Source organism: Macaca mulatta, chromosome 18, assembly GCF_049350105.2.
Source record: "Macaca mulatta isolate MMU2019108-1 chromosome 18, T2T-MMU8v2.0, whole genome shotgun sequence".
Taxonomy (NCBI): Eukaryota; Metazoa; Chordata; class Mammalia; order Primates; family Cercopithecidae; genus Macaca; species Macaca mulatta.
This window is the reverse complement of record NC_133423.1, coordinates 43,397,383-43,423,585: the sequence shown is the minus strand read 5'-3', so window position 1 is coordinate 43,423,585 and position 26,203 is coordinate 43,397,383. Positions and strand designations below refer to the sequence as shown.

At 50.0% G+C, this 26,203-nt stretch overlaps 1 protein-coding gene and 1 long non-coding RNA gene across 4 annotated transcripts in view; one reads left to right on the top strand and one right to left on the bottom strand.

Annotated features, from left to right (window-relative positions):
- LOC144336580 (uncharacterized) overlaps positions 1-8,061 on the top strand; it is a 28,170-nt gene extending 20,109 nt beyond the window's left edge. The window contains exon 4 of the long non-coding RNA XR_013408473.1: positions 6,911-8,061. This is a non-coding gene — a long non-coding RNA (uncharacterized LOC144336580). The remainder of the gene's footprint in view (positions 1-6,910) is intronic.
- Positions 8,062-12,717: 4,656 nt separating this feature from the next.
- Positions 12,718-26,203, bottom strand: part of SMAD7 (SMAD family member 7) — a 32,444-nt gene continuing 18,958 nt past the window's right edge. For all 3 annotated transcript variants that reach the window (XM_001087560.5, XM_015121923.3, XM_077975477.1), the window contains exon 4: positions 12,718-14,779. In XM_001087560.5, coding sequence (XP_001087560.2) covers positions 14,241-14,779 — 539 coding nt within the window. In that variant the 3' untranslated portion in view covers positions 12,718-14,240. The remainder of the gene's footprint in view (positions 14,780-26,203) is intronic.

Genomic DNA, 26,203 nt, shown 5'->3' with positions numbered 1-26,203 from the left:
CACAGATAAAGAGGGACTATTGTAATCCATTCTAATGAAATTTACCCCTGAAAAGTAGCATTGGAGAAATTAAGAAGGGCTTTAACATTTTATTTAATACATTCTTGTGTCTTTTGAGTATTTGATGATGAATATATACTATTTTTACATTTTAATGAGTAAAATATTTTATATATCCCTAAAAAGTTATAGTGATAAATACTGAAAGAAACAGCTTGAAAAGTTGAAAAGGGTTACTTCTGGGGAATAAACCTAGAGTGGGAGAGAAAGAACAGTGGACTATTTTTTATTAAGCCTTTCAATAGTACTTGACTTTTAAAATTTTGTGTATGAATTACTTTGAAAAAAATTTTAAGACAAATGACCACAAAGAGTAACAAACCCAGGAAAAAGTAGGCAGAGGACATAAACAAGAAATCACAAAAGAAATAGAAATGAAATCATCCCTACCAATGATGAACGAAAGCATCAGAGGTAGCTGTGTGTCCATGAACCTGGAAATATGTTCTCATTACAGGATTAAGTGTGTTTGTGTTACGGAAGGAGCAGTTTACAAAATCATACAATAGTGTCATTTTATAACAATTTAAGCATTCATTCAGCAAATTTTCTGTGAGCACCTATTATACAGTGAGCACATAAAAATGTATTTTTTTTAAAGTCTGAAATGAGTTGTGTTCAGATGTCAAGAAGTTCTCTGTGATGGGTGGCACAAGAGGTGATTTTTACAAAATTCTTCTCCCTTTGTATTTGTTAATTTAGTCTCTAATATTTAAAGAGGGAACATATCTTGCTAAGGAGATACAAGTAAATAGCAAAAGAAATGAATCACCTATTTTGAGCACTCCCAAAATAAGAAATAAAGCACTGACAATTGGTTTGGATAAGCACCCAATTATTAACCTGCTTAGACACTGTAGAGACTGTATCACATACATTTTGTTTGTTTGTTTTGTTTTTTGAGATGAAGTCCCACTCTGTTGCCCAGGCTGGAGTGCAGTTGCGTGATCTTGGCTCACAGCAACCTCTGCCTCCCGGGTTCAAGTGATTCTCTTGCCTCAGCCTCCGGAGGAGCGGGGGCTACAGGCACACACCACCATGCCCAGCTAATTTTTTTTGTATTTTTTAGTAGAGATAAGGTTTCACCATGTTGACCAGGCTGGTCTCGAACTCCTGACCTCAGGCGATCTGCCTGCCTCAGCCTCCGGAAGTGGTGGGATTATAGGTGTGAGCACCATGCTTGGCACACATTCATTTTTATACCTCAATCCTCAACAGCATCAGGCACATAATAGGTCTCCAGATAAACAACTGAACAATCAAAACAAGCAGGGGCTTGTGTGGTGTGGTGGTCAGGGGCTTACTGTTTGTATGTGAGCCTCCAACATGCAAATGGGTACTGATCAAAACTACACAGTGTTAAAAGGATCCACATGAGTGATGCATATAAAGCACTCAGCACCGTGTTTGGCAATAGGCAAGCACTCAAGAAAAGTTGGATGCTACTAATAATAGTAGTAGTTGTTATTATTATCATTGCTATAATAGTAGCTAGGACCCCAGAAATTCCACCACTCATGCAAGTGCCCATGTGCAAGACAGTCCCCTCAGCAGTCCTGAGAACAGTAACCTTTCCCTCTTTCTCCTCTTCCTCCTCTTCCTCCTCCTCCTTTTCCTCCTCTTCTTCCTCCTCTTCCTCCTCCTTTTTTTCCTCCTCTTTCTCTTCCTCCTCCCACCCCTCCTGCTGACGTTCTTTCTACCCCATTGTTCACTGACTACCTGAGAGCAAATACGTGGGACAGCACAAGCTCAATCATCACCGGAGGCTGGCCACCTGGTCCAAAACCAAGACGTGCAACTCCCATTCCCTCCTTGGGTCACATCATACATAAGGCACTGTCCTGTATGCAGCTCATTAGGTGCTGGAAGAAAAAGAGGAAGGGGACAAACTTAGGGGAAACAAGACTGAATTTTTGGAGGGGGTGGCCTGCCATTGACCCCTCTTTAAAAATATAGACTTTAACTGATGTATAACCCTTGTAGAAAAGTGAACAATTTTCACAAACTGTACACCCCATGTAACTAGTCCTTAGATCAAGAAACAGGACATCATCAGACCCTAGAAGTTCTTCTCATGCCCACTTCCTGACATCTAACACCACAAATTGGTTTCACCTGATTTTGAACTTTATATAAAGGAATCATACAGTGTGGACTTTTCTGTATGTGCCTTCTTTGGCCCAGCATTACAACTGTGCAGATCATCCTGCTGCCATGTAGAGTCGGAGTTCTTTCATGCCCCTTGTTGCATGATGTGCACTGTGTAAATAACCATCTACTTTTGACAGACATTTGAGTTGTTTCAGTGTGGAGCTATTATGAATAGTGCTGCTATTAATATTCTTTTTTTTTTATTTTGAGACAGAATCTCACTGTGTCACCCAGGCTGGAGGGCGATGGTGTCATCTCACCTCACTGCAAACTTCGCCTCCCAGGTTCAAGAGATTCTCCTGCCTCAGCCTCCCAAATAACTGGGATTATAGGCGTGTGCCAACATGCCAGACTAAGTTTTGCATTTTTTTTAGTAGAAGTGGGGTTTCACCATGTTGGCCAGGCTGGTCTCAAACTCCTGAACTCAAGTGATCTGCTGCCTCAGCCTCCCAAAGTGCTGGGATTACAGGTGTGAGCCACTGTACACAGCCTGCTGTGAATATTCTTGTACATGTCTTTTAGTGAATATATGTGTGCATTTCTGATGCACGTATGATTCTCTTTAGCTTTGGTAGATTACTGCCAAAAAGTTAACCAGTTTATACCCCCAGCATCATCACACGAGAGTTCCTGTTGCACCACGCCCTCACTCCCATTCAGCACTAAGTGGCGTATCTTCAAATGAACACTGGCATCTTTTAAATTCTGCTCCACTAATAGACAACTATGAAAATGAATGATCTCCAAAAATGTCTGTGATGTATCATTAAGTGACATACGCAGGGCGCAGGCCAATATGTAGAATGTGACTCCACTGGTGAGAATTGTACGTGTGCATATGTAGGGGCAGAGGCCAATTCAGAAAGGGGACATATCAAAGTCTCCAGCATGCTCACCTCTGGGGAATGAAGTTGGAGGGCATAATTTAAATGATGAGGTTAGGGCTAATTTTTACTTCTGATATCATTTTTCAATATTTTTAAAATTCAAGAAAAATATCTGTATAAGTAAAATAAAATCTTCCACGCTCCACCCCCCATTACGATCACTCACCGTTCCATTACCTAAGGCTGGCAGCTAGACTCTGTCTTTCTTGTTATTTCCCAGCATGCGCTCCTGCTCTGGAATTACCCCGGGCAGGGCCTCTGGGCAAGTCTCCTGGGCACTGTAATTTCCCTGGCTGCAGTGTGTCGTTAGATTTGGTGCTGATGACACGACGCCCATACACAGTGAATATTACAGCCCTGGATGGGACAGGACAGCTTGGCCAAGGAGCAAGCCCTTCCTGCAGAGAGACCCCCAGAGTCTCAAACTGCCTCAGTGGAATCAGGCCTTAGTGTGTTTCTGTCTCGACCTTGAGGAACAGATGCTGGGAAAACTACTCTTTCAAGGCTGCTGGTGTCTCTAGCCTCCCCTGGGGACCCAGGGCCCAGAGCAAGGGCTGTGGAGTTAGGCAGACCTGGGCTTCGGTTCTACCATTCTCTCATAGTGAGTCTCTTGCTGGGCCTGCAAGTCTTCACCTGTAAAATGAGCTAATGAGAGCACTTACCTTAAAGACAACACAACGTAGGCCGGGCATGGTGGCTTACGTCTATAATCTCACCTACTTGGGAGCCTGAGGTACGAGAATTGCTTGAGTCTGGGAGGCAGAGGTTACAGTGAGTTGAGATCATGCCACTGCACTCCAGCCTGGGAGACAAGAGTGAAACTCCGTTGCCAAAAAAAAAAAAAAGTACCTTACAGAGAGTGCCTGGCACATACTTAGCCCTAAGTAAACGCAAGTTTTTGTTACTATTATTGCGGTCATAGTTGTCACTATCACCACCACCCCAAGAAGTAAAGTTTTGCATTCACCTTTTGGGAGAAAACAGTATAACAATATGCTTTTTATTTTCACAAGTGTTATAAGGTAATACATACCCACTTTTCTTTTTTTCTTTTTGGAGATGGAGTCTCTCTCTGTCACCTAAGCTGGAGTGCAGTGGTGTAATCTCAGCTCACTGCAGCCTCTGCCTCCCGGGTTCAAGCAATTCTCCTGCCTCAGCTTCCCGAATAGTTGGGACTACAGGTGCCTGCTGCCACACCTGGCTAATTTTTAATACAGGCGGAGTTTCACCATGTTGCCTAGGCTGGTTTCGAACTCCTGAGCTCAGGCAATCCACCCGCCCCGGCCTCCCAAAGTGCTAGGATTACAGGCGTGAGCCACCGCACCTGGCCCCATACCCACTTTTCTTGGAGAAAAGGGAATGTGGCTGGGCACAGTGGCTCATTCCTATAATCCCAGCAAGGCAGGAGGATCACTAGAGACCAACAGTTGGAAACCAGCCTGGGCAACATAGCGAGTCTCCGTCTCAACAAAAAAAAATAAAAAATTAGCCAAGCAGAGTGGCGCTCACCTGTAGTTCCAGCTATTTGGGGGGCTGAGGGCAGGAGGATCATTTGAGCCCAGGAGTTCAAGGCTATGATCCTGCCACTGCACTACAGCCTGAGCAACAGAGACCCTGTCTCTAAAAAAAAAGAAAAAAGAAAAAAAAGGAATTCACCTGGAAATTAAATTCATATATTTTAGTTGAAAAGTTAAATAGTCATTCAACATTGATCCAACCAATATGGGTTGAGTGCCTTCTATCCCTTCTATGTGCTGGGCATTGTTCTAGATTCTGGGGTTATGGCAGTGACCAGAGCTAAGTCCCTGCTGTCACAGAACTCACACTCTGCTAGGGGCCTCTGACAACAGTCAAGCCAACAAGCAGATATATAATAAAATATCAAACATAGGCCAGGTGCAGTGGCTCACGCCTGTAATCCCAGCACTTTGGGAGGCCAAGGCAGGCGGATCATGAGGTCAAGAGATCGAGACCAGCCTGGCCAACCTGGTGAAACCCTGTCTCTACTAAAAATACAAAATTAGCCAGGCATGGTGGTGTGTGCCTGTAGTCCCAGCTACTTGGGAGGCTGACGCAGGAGAATCACTTGAACCTGGGAGGCGGAGGTTGTGGTGAGCTGAGATCATGCCATTGCACTCTAGCCTGGGCAACAAGAGCAAAACTCTGTCTTAAAAAAAAAAAAAAAAAAAAAAAGGCAAACGTGTATACAATACAGTAAGTATAGTGTCAACCACCAATATGAAGAAAATTCAAGCAGGATAGGCGAGAGTAGCTGGGAACATGGTCTGATGAATCCAATCAATGTGTTCAATGGAGCCGGAGCTCTGCTCTGAGCCTCTCTCTCTTTGCCCAGAGGATACTGGTTTTGGCCAGGTTGAAGTGGCCCCTGGCCTGGCAGGAGCTGTATCCTAAGGAGACGAGAAGGTGAAGAGCTGCTTCAAAGACGATGTAGCTGAGGAGCAGGCAAGGGCAGGGTTTCATCAGAGAGGAGCTCTGGACCAGGTGGGAGACTGTGCCCTTGGAGGACACCCAGTGGCAGTCCCTCATGGGGCACCACTGGAGAGGCACTTCATGCCAATTACAGCAGGTATTTACTCATCACCTACTATGAGCCCTGTGCTGGGCTTTGTACTATGAAAGGATTCAAGTGAGCATGAGGGCTGGGCTGATGCCTGACCTCAAGGAGCTTCCAGATGCTGGAGATACAAAACCCAGCTCCATAAAGGAAAGAAGCAAGCCAGATTCTGCAAGGGACTGAGTGTGGGGCACAGGTCACATAATCGTCTGGATAGGCAAACCTCCAAATCTCAGCCACAAAGAAAAAGTTCCGGCCGGGCGCGGTGGCTCACGCCTGTAATCCCAGCACTTTGGGAGGCCGAGGCGGGCGGATCACAAGGTCAGGAGATGGAGACCACGGTGAAACCACGTCTCTACTAAAAATACAAAAAATTAGCCGGGCGCGGTGGCGGGCGCCTGTAGTCCCAGCTACTCAGGAGGCTGAGGCAGGAGAATGGCGTAAACCCAGGAGGCGGAGCTTGCAGTGAGCCGAGATCGCGCCACTGCACTCCAGCCTGGGCGACAGAGCGAGACTCCGTCTCAAAAAACAAAAAACAAAAAACAAAAAAACAAAAAAACAAAAAAGAAAAAGTTCCACATTCAAACAAAGCCTGCAGCAGACCCAGGGGCTCTCCGGAGCAGCAATTCAGGATCCAAGCGGTTTCCATCTCTGTCTCCATCATCCTAAAACATATCTTCCAGGTCCCTGTGGCAGAGGGAGAGAGAGAGCTGGGTCACCCTGCACCAGTTTTTCAGTGCTTTAGCTTGGAAGTGACGCATGGCACTTCTCACAGCCCATTGGCCAGAACTGGTCACATGGTCCCAAACAAACTGCAAGGGAGGCTGGGAAATGAGGGAAGTGCATAAGTATTCCCTGGGAATAAAATGTCTTGACCCCAGTCACTCATTACTGCTGGGATCTGGGCAGGCTGAGTGCAAGACCTGGAGTTTGAAATGGGCATGGGACAGAGCGGTGAGCACCAGGCTTTGGATAAAAGAGCCCTGGGTTAGGCTTAAAGAAAACTGCTTGGCCACCTCTTGGCTGGGTGACTTGTGTAAATCTCTCATCTCTTTTAGCCTCAGTTTCTTCTAAAATGGGGGCAGTCAGAGCTCCCATCCAGAATCATTAGAGGAACGTGTATGAAAGGGCTGTCTGCACTGCAGAGAATGGATTCAATATAGTTGTCTGTGACACATCTCTATTTTCTTTAAGGTTCAAAGCAGTCCTAATATACACACTCTATTTCTGTCCCCAGGGCTTCTGTATCCCACTGATCTTACCCTTTTCCACCAAAGTGCCCACGGCAGAAGAGAAACTGCCAGGACCTGGAGCCACCACTTAAAGCAACACCAAGGGCAACCACATGTCCTTGAAGTGTCTTGATTTTTCTCAACAATTCAGGTCAAGTTTGCATTCTACTACGTAAGATATAAGGGCTTATGGTAGAAACAATTGTATTCCTTCTCCCCCTAAGCTTCTGCTAAAATGGCAGCTCCAGGCTTAGCAAGAGCTTCCCCTGGCACCTGGGCACATGTCCATGGCAGACTCTGCCTCTCAAATTCCCAGGAAGGAGAGCACAGATTCCCTAGGAAGAGGCTCCCAGCTCTCCCAGATGTCCGCGGCTCTCACAGCTGTTTAAATGGACCCTGCAGTGGGCCAGCCCCAACCCAGGCAGCGTGCCCCTGCCCAGCCTCTCACCCCCAGCCCAGCCAGGAAATTGTCCCTGAATTAATCAAAGCACTTGCACTAGTCCCAACTCACCAGAGTCCTCCTCCAGCGGCCACTTTGTGTTGGGTAGATTAATTGCAGCTGGGGGAGGGGAGGGAATCCATTTTTAGAAAATCATTACTTTCAGAAAGAGAGCGGGGTGCTTCTGGCTGGGGGAAAACTGCTGAGTTAGCAGCTCAGGCCTCCTGCTTGAGAGCCGCCAGGAAACCGGGGACTGTGCAGGCTGCTCCTGGCTCCGAGGGTGGCAGCCTGGGCCCATGCACCCCTCCTCCTGAGGCCAGGGCACCCCAACCCTGCAGCCCTGGCTGTTGCTGGTCTTTGCTTCCTGCCCTGGCCTGGGCTTAGCAGTTGGATGACATTCTGAGCAGGAAGGAATCGTTTCAATATTGGCCACCCCGCTACTATCCATGGACTGGCTTTCCGACTGTCTTCTCTCACTTGCTGCAAAATCCACCACCCAGAGGGCACCACCAGCCTCTGACTGCAGCTGCGGGATGAAAAGAAGGGTGGGGACCCCTGATCACGGCTGGTTTCCTTGGATTGAGTATCTAATAAAGTATCTGAAATTGCCCTTAGTGTAAGTCAACATGATCAGATATTAGCAGTCCCACGTGGCTCAACCTAATTAGCATATGGTCAGCTCTTCACATGAATTTTCTCCCCAATCCCTATTTTAGCCTCACGAAAGTATAATACACACTTTATGCTTTGGAAATTGAGGTTTGAAGAGGTTGTGACTTGCCCAAGTGAGTGCTCAAACCCAGATCTGTCTGACCTTCAAACCCATGACTGTGAACCACATCCTATTTCACATCAGGCCCCGACCCCGCCTGCCCCCAGCACACCCTCAGGGACAGTCAGGAGTTGCTCATTGAGGGCACACCAGCTGAGCTGACACACAGGTCCTTTGCAGGCCCCTGAGTGTTGGGAGCTTAATAGACCCAGTGAGAAGTCGTCGCTTGCTGTAGGTTTGGGTGCAAATCCAGCTTCCATCACAGGCTGTGCACGTGGTCCTGGGCAAATCACTCACCCACTGGAGGGTCGGGCCTTTCCTGAATCAGGGAAGGCCTGCCCACATCCTCTGCGGCGTGGGGGCACAGGCAGCATGACTCTTGGTGTGCACGGACACGTACAAATGGCAGGTGTTGTTTCTGTTGCTCAGCAGTCAGATCAGCTTGGTCCTTCCAAACCAGAACTTGTTTTAGAAAAAACATACACAACGCCTTGAGCCAGGCCTGCTCAGAGAGATTAGATAACACAGAAGTGATGAAATCTGATGCTATCACTTAACAGCTGGCAGACTGTGGGCAATTCTTTGAACCTACTTATCTGTAGAATGGGAGTGATGATCACAGTATTCACTCGCAGAGTGGCTGTGAGGATCATATGGGACAATCCCAGTGAAAAGTGCTTAGAACACTGCCTAGCAGAGTCAGGACATACTCAGCGTTGCCTCTTGATGATGACGATGATGACCATTATTCCCAGCCCAAGCTAAGCCCACAGATATGCCTCGTTCATGAGACAAGTCCTGTCTGAGCACCACACCAGGAATTGTCAGGGCAGTGGATCCTAACTGAGACTCCAGTTGAGACCCCAGGGTGCCAAGAGCTTATAGTTCAGCAGGAGAGAGAATCTTACACTATTGATCACTCTTCAGGACAAAATTTTTTTTTTTTTTTTTTGAGACAGAGTTTCACTCTTGTTGCCCAGGCTGGAGTGCAATTGTGCAATCTTAGCTCACCACAATCTCTGCCTCCCAGGTTCAAGTGATTCTCCTGCTTCAGCCTCCCAAGTAGCTGGGATTACAGGCGCCAGCCACCACACCAGGCTAATTTTGTATTTTTAGTAGACGTAGGGGTTTCACCATGTTGGCCAGGATGGTCTCGAACTCCTGACCTCAGGTGATCTGCCCGCCTCAGCCTCCCAAAGTACTGGGATTACAGATGTGAGCCACTGCGCCCAGACAGACAGAAATTTTTTAAAGGGAGGAGGCCTCTTGGAGGAAGTGTTGCTTGCATCACATCCCAAAGGATAAGGAGGATAGTAATTGAAGTGGCCGCAAAGCACTTGCTGCATGGCAGGCCGGCAGCACGGTGCATCCCCCTGCATGCCTGGAACAAAAGATTGCTGTGTGTGGAGGGCTGGGGGCTCAGGGGAGAGGTTGGCAGAGGTGGATGCTGAAGGGCTACTTTGACCAGAGGTAAGGGAGACCCAGGGAAAACTAACAGGCCCTGAATTAAGTCATGCTAGTGGGGGTGGAGAAAAGAGAACGCTGAGAGAGACATTTGCATTTTATAATTATTGATTGAATGAAACAGGGTGGAGGGAATTTGTTTTTTTATTACGGGGGACAGGGGCAAGGATGGGGAATCCAGGTGTCTGGTTGGGACAACTGAGGCCTCTACAGGTCCAAGGGAGACAGAACCACCAGAGTGATGCTGTCGTCCAGGGAGAGGGTATGACCCGGGCAGAGCCTGAGATCGAATTCTATAAGACACCCTGAAATTTAAGGGGTGAACTGAAAGGAAGGAGTACCAAGAGGCAGGAAAACTTCCTTCCAATGGGGTAGCTTCTCCGCCTACTCTGCCAATCTCAATGCCATCCGAGCTACAAGTCCCACATCCTCTGCAAGCACCTGTGGCCCCAAGACCAGGCCTCCTCCTGGGTCCTCGCCTTTTCTTCTGCCTGCACTGTTGCTGATCATCTCAGGTGTGGCATCTTGTCCCCCAGCATCACTCACAGGCACTGTCCAGGTCCATGTTACCTCCATGCCCACCGCGGCACAGTTCCGGGCACATTGAAGGTGCTCAGGAGATGACTGTGGGTGACGGGCTTGCCGGCAAAAAGAGGGAAGTGTCAGAAACCAGCAAATGCCAGACTCCTCCTAAGCACACCTCTTTCCCCACCATCCAGAATCAGCCATGCAGCCAGAACCCACACACCTACACCCCTGTGCCAGCCTCTCCTTCTTCCAGTTGCCACAGCTTCTGCCTCCCAAATCCAGAGGCCTTGCGCAAGTGGCAGGGCCAGGAGGAAACATGGCGGACCACCCTCCCACCTCCTTTCCATTTCAGGGAGTTGTGGGACTGGAGTCACACAGGATCCTATCAAATAAACATCTCAACAGGGCACGGACCAAGCAGGAAGAACCACTCAGCCCGGAGTCAGATCCTGATCTCCCTAACCGCTTACTTTCTTACTGTGTGACCTTGAGCATGTCATTTCACCTCTCAAAGCCTCCATTTTTGCACAGCGTCCTAATGAAGATGAAATCAGAATTCCCTCAAATGCCTAGACATTATGCCTGGCACCTAGTGAAGCATTCAATAGATGATAGCTACTATTATTAAAGAGCTTCCCGGCATGCCAACACAACTTAGAGCAAGCTAAAATGACTTTGACAGCCCCCAGTGTGACACCTTCCCTCTCCACCCCTCCTCTGCCACTACCACCCTGGAGTTAATTAGAACCCTCCTTGGGCGTTTTCTAGAGATGAGATTTTGCACTTATTCTGGGTTACAGAACTACAATGGAAACAAGTTTCAGTTCAATGATAAAAAGCAAAAAGTGACCAGGCATGGTGGCCCACACCTGTAATCCCATCACTTTGGGAGGCCAAGGCGGGTGGATCACCTAAGGTCAGGAGTTTGAGACCAGCCTGACCAACATGATGAAACCCCATCTCTACTAAAAATACAAAATATTAGCCAGGTATGGTGGCAGGCGCCTGTAATCCCAGCTACTCAGGAGGCTCAGGAAGCAGAATTGCCTGAACCTGGGAGGCAGAGGCTGCAGTGAGCCGAGATCACTGCACTCCAGCCTGGGCAACAGAGCAAGACTCCATCTCAAAAAAAAAAAAAAAAAAAGCAAAAGCTACTTTGAGAGGTAGTGGGCTCCCCATCACATGTAAACAAGTTGGCCTGGATGACCACTTGGCATTAACGCCCTGGAGCATAAATCAACAATCAACATGTATTCATATTTCTTGCTACACAATTGTATTGTCATTCCCTTTAATGAAATGGTGGCGCCAGTAGGCTGTAGCGCTTTGGGTCATTTTTTGGCAAAACAGAAAGTTAGCTGTCCTATATTGGCCTTCCCAAAAGCTTTCATGAAATCATACAGGCTTATGATATCCAAAATCAAGGCCAGGCGCTGTGGCTCACGCCTGTAATCCCAGCACTTTGGGAGGCCGAGATGGGCGGATCACGAGGTCAGGAGATCGAGACCATCCTGGCTAACACGGTGAAACCCCGTCTCTACTAAAAATACAAAAATTAGCCGGGCGCGGTGGCGGGCACCTGTAGTCCCATCCACACGGGAGGCTGAGGCAGGAGAATGGTGTGAACCCAGGAGGCGGAGCTTGCAGTGAATGGAGATTGCTCCACCGCACTCCAGCCTGGGCAACAGAGCGAGACTCTGTCTCAAAACAAAAACAAAAACAAAAACAAAAACAAAATCTTAACCCCCACTTCAAAAGGCCCCCCTTCCTGGATATAAGGTTCAAAAGCCCTTACACAGACACCTGCACGGCCGTTAGTTTCGTACCCAATTTAGACCATCTCTTGTGCAAGATTTCCCGAATCTAAAACATGGCTCAGATCACGGCTCAGCAGCGAACCAAGGCAGGCTGATGCCAACACAGCACTGAAGAGGCATTTTGACTGCAAGTGCCACCAGGGCTGGGCTGGGGAAGGGGACTAGTGAACTGTCGCTTAAGTTCCAGCAGACAAGGGAGGATACTGCAGAGTAGAACTTGGACTCTGTGACCTCTGTGGCCCAGGACAGTATTTGGGAGGGAGCCAGGAAGTGGCCTAGTCCCTCTGACCACCACTGACATTCAACCCCCACCTTCATCACCCCTCCAGGGCCTCAGGCCCAGGAAACTTCTCCTGGAATCCAGTCTGGCAGATGTATCTTAGGCTCGGGATTTAATGCCAAGCGAAGAGTTGGCAAGAACCAGATGAACCCAGGTTCTTGGGGCTAAATTTCCCCATCCATCCATCCATCCCTAATCCGGTCTCCTTCCCATCACCCTAGTTGTAATTCCTTGTCCTCAATTCTACAAGCTTTGAATTATCACCCACAGGGCTCCTGTAGGTTGTCTCCCATTACAAATTCAAGACACAAGGAGGGATGTCTGGGTAGCTGCAAGTCTTTCCAGCACTCTTGAAGACCAGGGCTGTTCTAGATGCCTCTGTTTTGTGGCCCATGTCTCCCCTCCTCCAAGCACTGGGCTGGGAAGACGCCAACTCAACTGAATTTTGATGAATACTCCTCCCCACTCCCTCCAAGCAGCAGCAGAAAAAGGAGCTGGAGGACAACATGAAATCAAGTGTACATTTTAAAAATCGTTTAATGGAACATAAACTCCTTTAGAAAAACATTCAGCTAGGTGATAACACCCATAGAAAAAAACACCAATTTTGTGTTTATCTTTTTTAATTTGGCATTTGTTATTTGCATTTATATTAAAGCAAAGTGCATCTTTTCTTTATTTTTCTTGTTTATACACATTGCACAATACATAAATAATGATGCTTATAAAACGTCTTTATATTTACAAGTAATAATATATTTATATATAACATAAAATACATTTTTTTTCTTTAATAAATCTCAGGGTTTTTTTTCAGGAGTCCTTTCTCTCTCAAAGCACTACAATGCTAAATTTCCAATGAGAATGCTTCTCTTGTTCATTTAAACCTTTGTAGTTAGAAAAATAGCTTATGTTAAAGTCTAAACATGCTCATTGAGCTAAGAACAGTGTCAAAGTATCATACGAGTGTATGAGTTGTAGAAGAAATGAAAGAAGAGTTAGGTGTCAGCCTAGAGATGGTACCTTGGGTTATGACGGACCAAATCCTTCTTGGAGGGAAGGGGACTGCTAAGCATGTCCCTCCCAGGGACGTCCCCGCTTGCTGGCCCAATAGCAGAGCTCAACACACAGGCTGGGAGCAGGGAGTGCTGAGCTGGTTTTCTAAGTCCGGGAAAAACCTGATGTCACCAGGGCAGGCAGGGGAGAGGCTGAGGGGAGAGGGCACTGGGTGAGCAATACTGTGATGGGGCTGCCCCGGCAGCCCTTAGGAAGCCCATTTCAGGGAGATCCAGGAGCAGATGGCCAAAAAAGAAAGACCTACAATGGCAGGGGCTGACGGGAAGGGAATAAGACAAGGATGAAAACAATTGATTCTGGTTCAGCCACTAGCAGGCTTGCTGCTCAGAAGCCTGTGGACAGGCCCGTGTCCTTGATGAGGGAGAGGAGGGGCAGGGGCTTTCCTAGGCTGGGGACACAGCCGTGCTCCTGGCAGCTGCTGGGACCCCTGCCGCCCAGGTACTGCCTCTGCCCCACTGAGCATGTCCAAGGAGCACGAGAGACACGGCTTGGGACTGCAAACCTCTCTGCTGGGGACATTCGTAAGAGACACAAAACAAAGCACATCGTCTCCCCATTTGCTGCTCCTGCACACGCGTGCACACACTCGTAGCCTCACACTCACACACACACACACTCCTGACAAGTGAAATGATGACCGCCCCCCTTCATATGCTGCATTTGGTGGTGCTTGGATTTCTGCTTCCCCTCTTCCTATCAAGGTGTCCTGCCGATCATACCCACCCCCTCTTCCAAAAAACCCCCAACAATTCTTTTCATAAGCTATTTCTCAAAGAGCGAAACAAAACAGAACACAAACGAGGACAAGAAGAAGAAAACCAACCAGCCAACCAACAAACAAACAAAAAAACGACCAAAGAGTTTGCATGAAAAGCAAGCACTCAGGAGGAAAATATTAGCAGCAAAGTAGTTTGAAGTGTGGCCTGCTCAGCTCACGCTCTGTCCCCTCCACACGCGGCTACCGGCTGTTGAAGATGACCTCTAGCCAGCACGGGCAGCTGCTGATGAACTGGCGGGTGTAGCACTGGCCCCAGCCCTTCACAAAGCTGATCTGCACGGTAAAGCCCGTCCACGGCTGCTGCATAAACTCGTGGTCATTGGGCCGCTGCAGGCTGTACGCCTTCTCGTAGTCGAAAGCCTTGATGGAGAAACCGGGGAACACCTTGTGTACCAACAGCGTCCTGGAGTCCGGGTTGTCCAGTGTGGCGGACTTGATGAAGATGGGGTAACTGCTACGGTTGTACACCCACACGCCATCCACCTCCCGCGTCAGCTGGATGCCACAGCCGATTTTGCTCCGCACCTTCTGCACCAGCTGACTCTTGTTGTCCGAATTGAGCTGTCCGAGGCAAAAGCCATTCCCCTGAGGTAGATCATAGAAGATATCCAGAGAGGGCTCCTGGACACAGTAGAGCCTCCCCACTCTCGTCTTCTCCTCCCAGTATGCCACCACGCACCAGTGTGACCGATCCCCAGGCTCCAGAAGAAGTTGGGAATCTAGAAAACACAATGGCAGAGAGGGTTGGTGGGGACAGGCATTGGTGACTACTAGAATGAAGACACCCCCCACCCCGGTCACCAGCTCATCTCTCAGGACGAGACAGAAAGAAGGAGGCGGTGAGGATAGTCCTGGACTTGCCCAGGCTCTTACAGCCCTTTGACCAGGACCCTGCCTTTCTTTAAGCATAGGAAGCGCTGGGGGCTGCTTCTCTCCAGGCCCCTGCCTGTCAGGAGTCCAGTACACCAGCACCTGTGTCCACCTGGCCAACAAAGCCTCTTCTCTGCAGAGCACAGACGCAAAGACACCCTTAGTAACTTGGGTGGTCCAGTTTTAGGGCCGCAAAAAGCCTCAGCAACATACTGGAGTTACAGATCTTTCAACCGCATGGAACCTTGAAGGCCAGCTCCTCCAGCCCCTTGTCATCCTGATGAGAAAACCAGGACCCAGACAGCCTGCTGCTGGAGTACCAGGGGATGACACAGCCAGAGCTAGAACCCAGGTGTCTAGACTCTGGGGCCACCTATGTGACGGTCTCTGGGTGCCTGTCACCCAGCTCTCAAATCAGTACCGTGGTCATGAGGGACCTCTTTATCTGGTAAAAATAAAAATGAGAGTGGCTTGGGACAAAAACGTCTATATTCCTAATAGAAAAACAAGTCTCAGTGTGTCAGCAGCAGCCCTGTACACAAAGGGTGAATTCATGTCAAAATGCCAAATCACAACGTGCAGACCGGTATTAACCCAGGCTACCTTAACAAAGCTTCCTCCAGCCCAGACAGAAGATTATGTGTCTCAAATAGATGTGTTCCCCTTCTCTGCCGGCACCCCCGTCACCATGGGTGCCCCCTCTCTCCCCTCCTTCCACAGAAGCATCCGGAGCCTGCAGGGCGCCCTGCTCCGCCCTCATCCCTCCCCTGCAGGCCCCGCCCCGCTTCCCTACACAGGGCTCTTCCCACAGGCAGCCTGGGGGCTGGGGTGATTCTGGTAAGGTAATTTTCCTCAACAGGCGCTTGGAGGACTTTAAAAGGGGGGTCACACGGACGGAAAGGGAGCCCCGGCAGCGGGCATTCTGACTCCTCCTTAAGCAGGAGCCAGCGGGCAGGCCTCAGACTTGGGACCATAAATCTCCCCAGCCCAGCCAGACTGCAGGAACGCTGTGGTTTGTGGCAGCAGGGTGGAGACCGGAAGTCTTGTATTTGTTAACAAAAATGGGGACAGCAGAGGGGGGGAAAGCAGAGAGGGGAAAGCAGAGGGGAAGGGCCCCATGTCGGTCAAGCCCTTGCCCTCGCTCCCTGCAGCCCCAGCTCCTCCCTCTCGGGAGCCTGGGGGGCACAAAGCAGGGGTTGAGTGTGAGATGTGTTTTGGTGTGGCCTTTGTATTCTGGAGTAACTGGGTTCAGAGTGAACGATGATGCGTTGCACCCTGCGGGGGGTCGACGGCGGAGGATGGGGCCGCATCCTGCTGCCCCAGCAGGCTGTGTAACTGGGGCAGCCCAGGACACCAACTCGCTCCAACTTTTCAGGCGTGTTAGGACCTGGGAACCCATTGGCTCCACTCAGTTGTTTTTTTTTTTTTTTTAAGTAGCAGCCAGCGTTGGATGGAGGTGCCCATCAGTAAGGCCGTACAAATGTGCACACTGCGGCCTGCTGAGGCAGCCACACACACACACCCTGAGTGGCGGTTCCCTACAGACGACCCCAGCTGGCCTTCCCAAATGCCTGCCCCAACAGCTCCACAAAAAGGGGACACTGAGGTCTCATTCCTTTCCCTCAACCCCCACCCCACTGAAAATCAACACCAGAAAACTGGCCGGTCACCGCCCCCCACTTATCTAGGAAGTCCAGTGGGTGTGCAAGACTGTGTCCATCATGTCAGTGTGTACGAGTGTGTGTTATATATGTTTCTGTGTGCACATACGTACTGGAACATATGGAAAACAAGACAGGGACAGGGAGAAGGTGACTCATCAGCCATTTACTTGTTTCTGCAAAGTATCCATCAACTGCTAATAAACTTGTGAGCACTGGCAATCTTTGAACTTTCTTGCTGAGGGAGCTCAGCTCTGAAGGCTACACCAAAGACCCGAACGCCCATGGAGGGAAGGACACATTGGCATCACGTGTGAAGCGGGGCAGAAAGCCCTCTTCTGGGAGGCACAGGACATCCACCCTTTTGGTGGGGAGGAGGGTGTTTTGAAACACAAGAAGCTTTAGTTTATTTTCCCAATTCAGGACAACAAACCTGGCCTGGAAAGGAAGACTCAGGGAGTCGCTGGGAGGGAGGTGGGAGGGAGCGAGGATGGGAGACCTCAGCAGAGCCTCACAATGCTTTGTTTCATGCAGCGGGGACCCATGAAACCGGGCACCAGCCAACAGGAGGAGGAGGGGGAGGAGGAAGGGAGTGAGTGGAGTATGGACCTGAGATCGAGGTGCCCCCATGCCAAGCCTGTTAGCCACCTAGACAAGGGGTGGGAGCCTTGTCTGCCAAGGGCGGGGGCGTCTGGGGGCAGAGGAAGCTGGGCGGGGACTGGAGCCTGAGACCTGTAGCCGGAGGGGGAAGTATCAGGGGGGTTTCTGGTTCATCTGTGCAGCCCGCCAGCAATTTGCTGCCAGACACCCCCTGGAAAAAGCCCTTTTCTGCTGAGGTTAATGGCCCAGCCCAGAAAAACTGCAGTGCGTGGCTGTCAGCAGTGCGTGGAGGTCGTGAATGCCGCTGTGTTTGAACAAGGCCCCTGAAGTCCATTCGGTGCCCTAACCCACCGCACGGAGACTCCTGCCTGCTCCTCCCTCGCTGTCCCCTCCGGCTCCCCCACCAGCAGCCTCTGCCCTCCCGTTAGGACAGCTCCAGTCTCCTCCTGCCCGGCCTATTTCTTTTTTTTTTGAGACTGAGTCTGGCTCTGTCGCCCAGGCTGGAGTGCAGTGGCCGAATCTCAGCTCACTGCAAGCTCCGCCTCCCGGGTTTACGCCATTCTCCTGCCTCAGCCTCCGGAGTAGCTGGGACCACAGGCGCCCGCCACCTCGCCCGGCTAGTTTTTTGTATTTTTTAGTAGAGACGGGGTTTCACCGTGTTAGCCAGGATGGTCTCGATCTCCTGACCTTGTGATCCGCCCGTCTCAGCCTCCCAAAGTGCTGGGATTACAGGCTTGAGCCACCGTGCCCGGCTGCCCGGCCTATTTCTAAGCACACACAAAAAAACAAGCTTTCCAGCAAAACCATTCGACAACAGCAAAGGCCCTTCCAACACACACCCTTGTGTGAACATCACACCTTCTGGGGACCCCGCACGACACCTCCCATTGCCAGTACAGAGATTCCCCTCTTTGCCCTGAATTCCCCGCCATTTGGGCTCATTTCTGGGAAATGCTCAGCTTCATCTTCACAGAAACACACTTCCCTAAATCGGGCCCACAGCCCGCACAGTCTCCCCACAAAGGTCTGTGTGGACGCTCTGCTCCCAGGGACTTCCCGGGCCACGTGTCGAGGGGCTGGGAAGTTCAATCAGTACAAGGACTAAGGAAGAGCCTTGGCCTCTCTCGCTGATATTTAACCTCCAAAGGCGAAACTCACAGTCCTTTGTTAACTTCCCTCAGCTTTATAACCTTTTCCGGTATTTTCCATAAACTTCTCCCCCTCCCCAGAAAACTGTACAGGGGCTTGTTTTAAAAGAGTATGTGCTCATTTTAAAGCATCCAAAAGAAAAGCTGTGCTGTAAAAAGCTCACTAATCAGATGCCTGCTCACAATTTTTTCTTTTTATTACAGTGTAGGGAATTTTTGGAGCAACACCAGAAAAATGCTGAATCTGCCTAAAATTCCTTTAAGGTGTTCCCCCACCTCCACCTTCCCCATTTCCCTTAAAGCATCAAATCCTCCCTTTAAAGGGAAGGGGGAGGTGGGCGTTGAGAAGGGAGAGGACTTCAGCCTCTGTTTGCGCTCCAATTGGGGAAGACCACTTAGCAAGGAGCTCCCTGACTCTCACAAAGAGTTATTTAATTACCCGGCTCATGAATGAACAGACCAGACCCTTCCAGGAGACCAGAGGCTCATGAATGAACCTCACACCCCAGGTCTCAATGGCACAGGGTGACCGGGCCTCAAGGCCACATTTTAGGTTAAGTAAGGAACTTTCCCCTTCTTAATTTTTTTTTGAGACGGACCCTTGCTCTGTCGCCCAGGCTGAAGTGCGGTGGTGCAATCTCGGCTCACTGCCAGCTCCACCTCCCAGGTTCACGCCATTCTCTTGCCTCAGCCTCCTGAGTAGCTGGGACTACAGGCGCCCGCCACCACGCCCAGCTAATTTTTTGTATTTTTAGTAGAGGTGAGGTTTCACCGTGTTAGCTAGGATGGTCTCGATCTCCTGACCTCGTGATCCACCCGCCTTGGCCTCCCAAAGTGCTGGGATTACAGGTGTGAGCCACCACACCCGGCCCCCTTCTTAAATTTTTAATTTGAAGGCGTCAGGAGAAGAAAAATGGGGGGAGGGAGGAAAGGCCTTGTTCAGTGCCTCAGCAATACCATTTCTGGTCTCCACCTGAAGGCAGAGGGCAGAGAGGCTCCAAGAACAGCCATGGGGTTCTGAGAACACGGGCAGGCATGGAAGAGAGGCTATACTGGGCCTGACTGGGCCCAGACACACAAAGGAGGTGCTTGTGGGGAGGGGGTTCCCAAGATTCCATTTAGGAACAAGGACAAGCTTGGGGAAAAAAGCCACTAGAGACATGAACTCCATCAGCTGACACTCCATGGTTAAATGTGTCCAATTGCCAGAGTACTGGGAGCTGGGGTCAAAGGTGGGTGAGGAGGGGTCTCCACCAGCTCTCATCTCTGTGAGGCACTTGGATAATGAAGTAATATTCCTCTGCCAAAGTCCTACAGGGCCACGGGCTTATGAGCTCCCTCCTCTATGGTCCAACAGAGCAGAAGGCTGAGGACGGAGAAGTTGGGGAGGAAGAGCGTCTGGGCAGGCGTGGCCGCCTCCTGCAGGCCTCCCTGTGCCAATCAGGGGCAAACGAAGGGCAGAAATGTGGACATAACTTGCACCTGGCAACCTGGGAGCGCAAACATCACCACGCCTCGCCAACGCCAGGTCCAGGGTCCTTCTGTCCTCAGGACCCAGGCGCCGCCAACGGTTGCCTCATCCTGTCTCTCCCTCCATATCAGACATCTCAAAGGTTAACAGCACCCATTCCCTGCTCCCAACCCTGTCAGGAAATTGGCTGTTCTGATATCAACAAGCCCTCTTCAGGCACAAGCCTGAGATAAAAAGGGACTCCAGTGCCAATCTATCCCATCTATTCTCACCCCAAATCATCATAATTCACAAGGACCCTTGCTGGTCTCTTGTTTTCTAGGCAAATCCCCCCTGCAGCAACCCCACCAAATAGAGACCTGTAAAACTTGCTGAGACATCTGGGCTCACTTTAAGACCCGGGGCCGTCTCTAATCCACCATGCTCACAGCCTCATCCAGAAGAGGAAATAGGACCCCAGAGCTCCCTCAGACTCCTCAGGAAACACAGACAATGCTGGGGTTTAGAGCGAGTTCCTCATGGAGGAAACAAACCAAAATGTTTCAGGTAAACTCTGAGTTACTCAGAAAATGCTGGCACCCAACCCATCTCCACCACCCCATGCTCCTTCCCCAAACAGATCAGAGGATGAATCCTGGCTGGTGGAAGGTTGACCTGAGAACAATGGTTTTTTTTTTTCATGTTTTGCAACATCTCTAGTGAAGTGAGATGGCTGGACTTGGGGGTGGGCAGGGGGTGCCACAGGGTCTCCTTCAAAGGCCAGGCAGCTCTCTGGTTCCCGGGCCCAGTAGGCTTCGTTTCCACCCCTCGGGGATTTCTAGCCATGGCAGAACCCCTGCCCCCGTGCCAACCCCAGAGGTGAGCTGACCAGCTACAGACTCAGACACACCAACCTCGCATGCAGCCTTGGGGTAACTTCAGCTCATCCCTAAAACGGGGCTCCCCCAGGCCAGCCTCATAAGGTTGCTGTACCAATTTGATGCAAAAGTGATTGAGGCCAGTTGAGGAGAGTGCTGCACACACGTTGGTCTCATCTCTGAGGCTCCTGGGTTCTCCAGCTGCTCAGAAAATGCCCACCAGTCTTCCCAATTGTCTCCACAGCCCCACACCCCATGGGAGGACAGTTCTGGGCCAATGCCTATACTTAATAAGCATTTACTTTGCATAGGCTGTGTTCTCTAAGTGGCTCATGACAACAAGCCTCTGAGGCTGCATACTATCACCAGTCTCTTCAAAAAGGGAGTAGTGGGGGTGAAGCACAAGTCACCGGCTTGTGCAGAGCTATACTTCAAGCCCAGAATATTGCCTGGTGTGAGCTGTGGACACAGGCCTCTAAAGCCACCAAGCCCCACTGTTCTCTCCAAAGTGTCCTTCAGAACACACTTTGGAAATGCTGCACCAGCTTTTACAGCTGAGCATGGGGTGCAACTTCCCTGCAGCAAGAAGTGGGGGGTGAAATGGCTTTTTTGCCAGCAAGCTGCTCTGTGACCTTGGCCAAGTGGCTTGCCCTCTCAGGGTCTCAGTTTGACCTGTCCATAAATAATGTAAAGGGGACAAGGGAAGATGGCCCCATGGGCCCCCTTCTGGCCTTCATGGTCTCTGGCTGCACTCTGATTCTCAGTATTAAACAACACTGGTTCCATTTATTTTTACAACCTTCCAGAGAGTAAGAAAACCACTTTGAGGAGCAGGGTACATTTTTGCATTTAATTTGCAACAATAAAACAAAATCAAATCAAAAGGGAAAGGAGGTTTTGAGTCAGGCTTTGCTGTGTCCATCTCTAAACCAACTTTTTGTTTTTTAATTTCAAATAGTCAGAAATGAGTTTTTACTCTGTCTTACTATTCATCACCCTCAAGAGACGGTGGGCCCCCAGGAGAGGATCTCTTTTATCACTGTCATCCTTCCACTGTCTGCCCAGGTTTGGTTCCCTGAAGTTTCTCCTCCCATCACCGCCCTCAATGCCACCTCTCCCAAGCCTACATATTTGGCAGATCTTGCTGGTCTAGAACACTAATTAGTGACTGTGTCCTTACAAATTACGTTAAATAATCAATTCCTGGAACTAAAATGTACTCCCTGGCTCCCCAAACTGGTCCCACACCACCTCCCAAAACCCCCAAACATCTGAGTCTGAAGCCCCCAACCTGGGGATAAATGCTCCGAAGAGCGTTTATCTTGCCATGGAGAATGTAATTGAGGGTGGCACAGGGCAGGGGAGGAAAGCCACACAAATCAAAAGCTCTTGTCTGTCTCGCCAGCCAGGCTGACGCGGCTTCCTGTGCCCCAGCATTCAGCCATGCAAATTATAGCGTGTACCCAGCTGCCTGCAGCCACTGCTGTCTGAGGAGGCCCGCTCTGCCCAGGCTCCTCTGAGAGAGGCCTCAGAGGAAGGGTGGGGACTCCCGACCCAGCCAACTCCATTCATAATATTGACAGTAAAGGGCCTCTCTGGCTGCTGTTTAGTGTGCATGCAGCCGAATCATTTCTCAAGTTCGAATTTCCAGATACTTCCCCTCCATGGTGCACCAACCAGGTTCCCACTGTTACTCCCCAAGTAACTCAGAGCAGCTCTCTTCAGAAAGGGGGTTCACATATTAGCAGGCACAGAAGCCCTCAGCCCTGCATGGCATTGTCTGATCAGCTGCCTTCCCTCTGGGCATGACCCTGACACCCCCAGGAAGGCACAAGGGCTGGGACAAGCATGGAACAGAAAGTCTGTCATGTCCAAGAGAGACATCCAAGTCAAGTCTCTTACCTCACCCACCTACCCACCTGCCACCCTGAGAGTGTCAGGAGATTCCCCAAATTCCCTATCTGGATTCCCATCTGGGCAGTTGACACTGAATGCTGATTCTCTCTCTCTCTCTCTCTCACACACACACACACACACACACGTGTTAAAGCATCATGAAAATCTTAATAGAAACCACTGCATCATAAGCCAATTTTCTAAAAGGACAAAACCCCTAGAAGGACAGGACAGTTTTTCCCTGGTTTTGCAGGTGTGGGGGCTCTGTGCCTGCAAGAAACCAAGCTACTTTTGCCGTGGGCCTCGTTGTAATAAAGTCCCAGGGCACCAGGACCCCTAAGTCCTTGGAAGGTATCACAGGACCCAAAGGCAGACCCTGCCCTCTCCCACCCCATCCCCCACAGGTCCAACTCCACTCCAGTTTCTAGAGGGTAGGAGAGCCGTCTGAAGACGTGGAAAAATACAGCGAGAAACAAAAGTCCTTTTCATTCGTCCCCTCCCCCGGCTCCCCTTGTTCCATAACAATTATGAAAACTGTTGGATGGGATGGCATTTTGAACATTTACTGCATTCCAGCCAATAAATTCCAATGCAGGATCCGATGGAAAAGATCTCTCCTCTCCGGCAAGCTCCCTCCCTGTGCACTCGCAGCCCTCATTCCATCTCTCACTTTACAACCCAATACCAGGGCCTGGCCAGGCCAGGGCCGCACTGTACTTAGAGGGAAAAACAACAGTACGACAGCCTGGAGACAGCGTGCAGACTGGAAAAGTTAATCATTACTTCTGTCTGCCTCCGTAATCTAATCTCTCCCGCTTGGACACGCTCACTGTTCAGCCATCCCAGCCCTTTCACCCCTGAAGCACCCAGGACCTCCTAGACCCGAGCCCCCACTCCCTCTGGCGGGCCCTCCCACTCCTAACCTCCAGTTAGGAGGTCAAGGGAATAAAAGAAGAATGAAAGGGTCCCCCACCCAGAAGCTGCTGTCACAAGGCCCTGGAGTCCAACACACACAGCCAGACGCTCTGTGCTGGGTGCCCCACCTTTCAGAGCCTCCAGGTCTCCCATAAACATGGGCTCCCATAAATGTGAGCTCCAAATCTGGCTGGTGACTGCAGCAGCCCAGCACTGCCCCTCCCCCACCGTGCAGGGACAGACTGCCCCCTCCCCCCTTTCTCACTCCCTCTGCCCCAGGATTCACCCCTCAAGCCCACCCGCAGTCGGTAGGGCTCCCCCACCCCATGTGATCAGTGTGTGCCGACACACAAGTCAAGGAGGCTCTGCCGTTGGCGATGCCTTAAAAAATTAAACACAGAATGACAGTGTAATTTAGCAATTCCACCTCTGGGTATATACCCAGAAGAACTGAAAGCGGGGACTCCTATGGCATTTGCGCATCCATGTTCACAGCAGCATTATTCACAATAGCCAAAAGGTAGAAGCAAGCCAAGTGTCCATCAAGCACTAAATCAACCAAACATGGGATATTCATACAATAAAATATTATTCAGCCTTAAAAAAGAAGGAAATTCTGACATACCCTACAGCATGGATGAACCCTGAGGCCATTATGTTAAATAAGCCAATCACAAAAGCACAAACACTGTCTGATTCCACTATTCTATGAAGTACCTAGAGGAGGAGGCAAATTCATAGACAGAAAGGAGAATGGTGGGTGCCAAGTGCTGGGGGGAGGGGAGAAGGGAAGTTAGTGTTCCATGGGAACAGTTTCAGCTAGGGAAGATGAAAGTTCTGGAGGTGGACGGTGGGGATAACAGCACAATATGAAGGTACTTAATGCCACAGAACTAAACACTTAAAAATTGTTAATATGGTAAATTATATATATATTTTACCACAACAAAAGAGAAGAAAAAAGGCCTCAGCTCTCTTAATGCTCTCCTTTGCACCCCCGTAACCAGTCCTCGTAAGCATGGAGTTCCTGAATTGGGGATTCCACGGGTGGGACTGGGCTTCAGCAAAGATAGCGGCCCCCTGCAAATGTATACAAATTGTAGTATATCGTGCATTTTTCTGGACAGTCCTCAGTTTTCACCCATACTTGGAAGAGTTTGCAAGTCAAGAGACAGGAAGAAGTCTTTGGCTTCCATAGGGATATCTCATCAATGGCAGGTCATTCCCACACCCCTCAAACCCAAGAGACAAAGATCACAGATCACTGAAGGGACTCAGCAGCCAAGCCCAAGCCCTTATTCTGCAGATGAGAAAACTGAGGCCCAGAACACAGAAATGGCTCCTGCAAGGCCATGTGGCCAGCCAGGGTTTGAGACACTCGGTCTCAACCCAGGAGGGCAGGCCAGTGTCTAGCGACAAAAAAGGTGGAGGATGCTGGCCCCGCCATTGTAATTCTCTCCCAGCCCCCTCCTGGGACTACAGCATCCTGGACACCCTGGGGAGAAGAGGAGGCTTTTGAACCTTTGCAGGCTCCACGATCCAGGGCTCTTCCCCAGGAAACAGCCCTCCAACGGGGTTTTGATTGTGTCCCCACTGAGCAAGAGATGGGGCCCATCTATTTGTAAGAACAGTATGGTGCACTCAGATCACACTGAGAACTAAGTTTTTAATTTTCCCTCTTGGTTATTGATTCATGAGGGGGTGGGGCAGGACTGGCTCAGAGGCTGCAGTGGGGCTGACCAGGTACCCAGGCCCAGCTCTTGATGACCCTCACTTAGGCTGCTGGGGAAGGAGACACTTAACAGCGTCATGAGGTGACTGGAAGGTGGGACAGGAAGCAGGGACAATCATTTAACCTCCGAGTGAGCCACCCCAGAAAATGCAGACAGCCAATCTGCTAACGGCACAGTCATATCTTGGCGTCTTATTGTTTTTGTTCCGTTGAGTGACAGTCGCAGATCAAAACGTAAGAAAGCTATACTGAAATGAGCACACAGTTGCTGGCCTGGTTATCTGAGTTGTCTTCTGGCTGAAAGAAACTCCCAACTTTGCAAGATGAAACTGGAGTTGAGACCAGATCTTCCCTTTCTGCTCTGATCAAACCTCCCAGCAAAAGCAGCGCTCCCCGCCTTTTCTTCCTGGGGCTCCACGGAGGAGCAAGAGTAATTCAATTAGTGAACTCCACACAGCTCGGAAGCCATCGCTTGGCCCCAGGGGAACAGACAGGGAAGGATGAACGTGAAAATGAAACACCCTGGTAACTGCATCTTAGATTATTTCATCCAAACCCAACCCCAGACAGGCCAGGGCCTCACACGCAGGGCTGACACCTCAGAAACGGGCTTAACTCTCAGATTTAAAATTAAAAAGCAACAGTTTCATCCCCTAGATGGTCTTCATGAGAATCAAGTCCTCTGGAGTTACAAAGGGAAAGTCACTCCTGGGCTTCGAAAACATCCCACTTCCCCTCTGGCTGTCAAGACATCAGATACTGTCTTTCCAGATGTTTCCCCACCCCTTGGCTGTGGTCCACTGAGGAGCCTGGCGCTAGGCTGGTCACTTCCACTCTGTGCTGTGCCCCAGGTACTACCAGGGTCTGGAGGGTGGATTATAACCACAGCTCCTGTTCTTCCTGCTGTCATCTTACAATCAGCAAGAAGAGGGGTGGGGAGGCGGGCTGGAACCAAAACCCGGGAGACCTACCTCTGTTTCTGTTTATCCACAA